General features: G+C 40.3%; 1 protein-coding gene across 1 annotated transcript in view; it reads left to right on the forward strand.

Annotated features, from left to right (window-relative positions):
- The window catches only part of LOC110513544 (protein ELFN1), a 175756-nt gene extending 173961 nt beyond the window's left edge, over positions 1–1795 (forward strand). The window contains exons 13-14 of the mRNA XM_036948755.2: positions 789–933; positions 1158–1795. Coding sequence (XP_036804650.2) covers positions 789–933; positions 1158–1408 — 396 coding nt within the window. The 3' untranslated portion in view covers positions 1409–1795. The remainder of the gene's footprint in view (positions 1–788; positions 934–1157) is intronic.
- The last annotated feature ends 483 nt before the right edge of the window (positions 1796–2278 follow it).

Raw genomic sequence — 2278 nt, forward strand, 5'->3', positions numbered from 1 at the left:
AGGATAACTACATAGTGGTATTAATATAGTATAGTGATAGGATAACTACACAGTGGTATTACAGCAGTATTAATATAGTATAGCGATATAATAACTACATAGTGGTATTACAGCAGTATTAATATAGTATAGCGATAGGATAACTACAAAGCGGTATTAATATAGTATAGTGATAGGATAACCACATAGTGGTATTAATATAGTATAGTGATAGGATAACTACATAGTGGTATTAATATAGTATAGTGATAGGATAACTACATAGTAGTATTACAGTAGTATTAATATAGTATAGTGATAGGATAACTACATAGTGGTATTAATATAGTATAGTGATAGAATAACTACATAGTGGTATTACAGTAGTATTAATATAGTATAGTGATAGGGTAACTACATCGTGGTATTAATATAGTATAGTGATAGGATAACTACATAGTGGTATTAATATAGTATAGTGATAGGATAACTACACAGTGGTATTAATATAGTATAGTGATAGGATAACCACATAGTAGTAGTAATATAGTATAGTGATAGGATAACTACATAGTGGTATTAATATAGTATAGTGATAGGATAACTACATAGTGGTATTAATATAGTATAGTGATAGGATAACTACATAGTGGTATTAATATAGTATAGTGATATGATAACTACATAGTAGTATTAATATAGTATAGTGATATGATAACTACATAGTAGTATTAATATAGTATAGTGATATGATAACTACATAGTGGTATTATGATATGAGGTATTTTTATGTTTATATTTATTATAAGGTCCGACAGTACAAGGAGCAGCGCCACTCGTACCCGGGCCCCCAGCGCCCCCTCCCTGACTCTGAGGAGCTAGAGGAGCTGAGTAGCAGGAAACCCTCTTCCATCCTGGATCCCCTCACACTGGGGAGGCACCCCAGAGAGCTAGGTAACACTGACTGGTTGATTGTTTGGTTGGTTGGTAGGTTGGATGATCGGTCAATTGGTTGGTTGGTTGGTTGGTTGGTCGGTCGGTCTATCGGTCGATCGGTCGGTCAGTCGGTCGATTGGTTGGTTGGTTGATTAATTGGTTGTGTGTATATACTGAGTTTGACAAACCAATTTCCCCTCTGGGATGAATAAAGTGTTTTTCTAATCTCTGATCTCATCCAGCCTACGCCCAGCTGTCCCCGCAGTACCACAACCTGAGCTACGAGTCCAGTCCTGAGTACTCCTGCACCCCGTCGCTCGGCATCTGGGAGAGGTTCAAACTCCACCGGAAGAGACACAGAGACGAGGACTACGAGGAGGAATACATGGCGGCAGGACACGCACTGAGGAGGAGTTTGCAGGTCGCCAAGGACGAGGATCTGCACGACATACTGGACTATTGGAAAGGTGTCTCGGCACAGCAGAAGTCGTGAAGGGGCTGGTGTCGTGTGCTGTGACGAGGCCCTGTCACTACTGAGTTGGGCATGAAGGAGGACGGAGGTCGGAGGTCGTACGGCGACTAAGGGCTCTCTATTCCACCTGGAAAGATGAAGAGTTACAGATTCCGCGATTAGTTTCTGATTGACGTCTCTGCTACAGCTGGAACATCTACACACACACACACACACACACACACACACACACACACACACACACACACACACACACACACACACACACACACACACAGACACAGACACAGACACACAGACACACAGACACACACACACACACACACACACACACACACACACACACACACACACACACACACACACACACACCTCTCTCTCTCTGCTTTTAAAAAACATGGACCAAAATGAAATTAAAACGATTTTAAAAACAACAAATGAAGAACTTGATTCAAAATCATTTTTTAACAGAAGATCCTGAGATATGATGACTATTTCTCCCGGACTTCTCTGTAGCTGTTTCAACTAAAACTAGGTTTTTGGATGAACACAAAAAAGAAACACAACAAACACACGATATTATATGGACTGGTGGTCTCACGAGTGTGAGTACGCTACAGTGTATGTGCCAAATCAACAAGGGTCGCAAATAGCACCTTCTTCCCTAGAAAGTAGTACACTGTATAGGGAATACAGTGTGATTTGGGACACAGCACCGAGGAGAACCGTTGAAACACTGTATAAACCTCTCTCTGGCCTCGTCGCTCTTTTCTACATATTAAAACAAGTTAGAATAAGATGTGATTCTTACTATTATTATTGTTATTGATATTATCAGTACTATTATTTGAATATCGCATGGCAACGTCCTGTGACAGTGACTATGGTTGT

Source organism: Oncorhynchus mykiss, chromosome 13 (genome assembly GCF_057628025.1).
Source record: "Oncorhynchus mykiss isolate SJ-2025 chromosome 13, ASM5762802v1, whole genome shotgun sequence".
Classification (NCBI taxonomy): domain Eukaryota; kingdom Metazoa; phylum Chordata; class Actinopteri; order Salmoniformes; family Salmonidae; genus Oncorhynchus; species Oncorhynchus mykiss.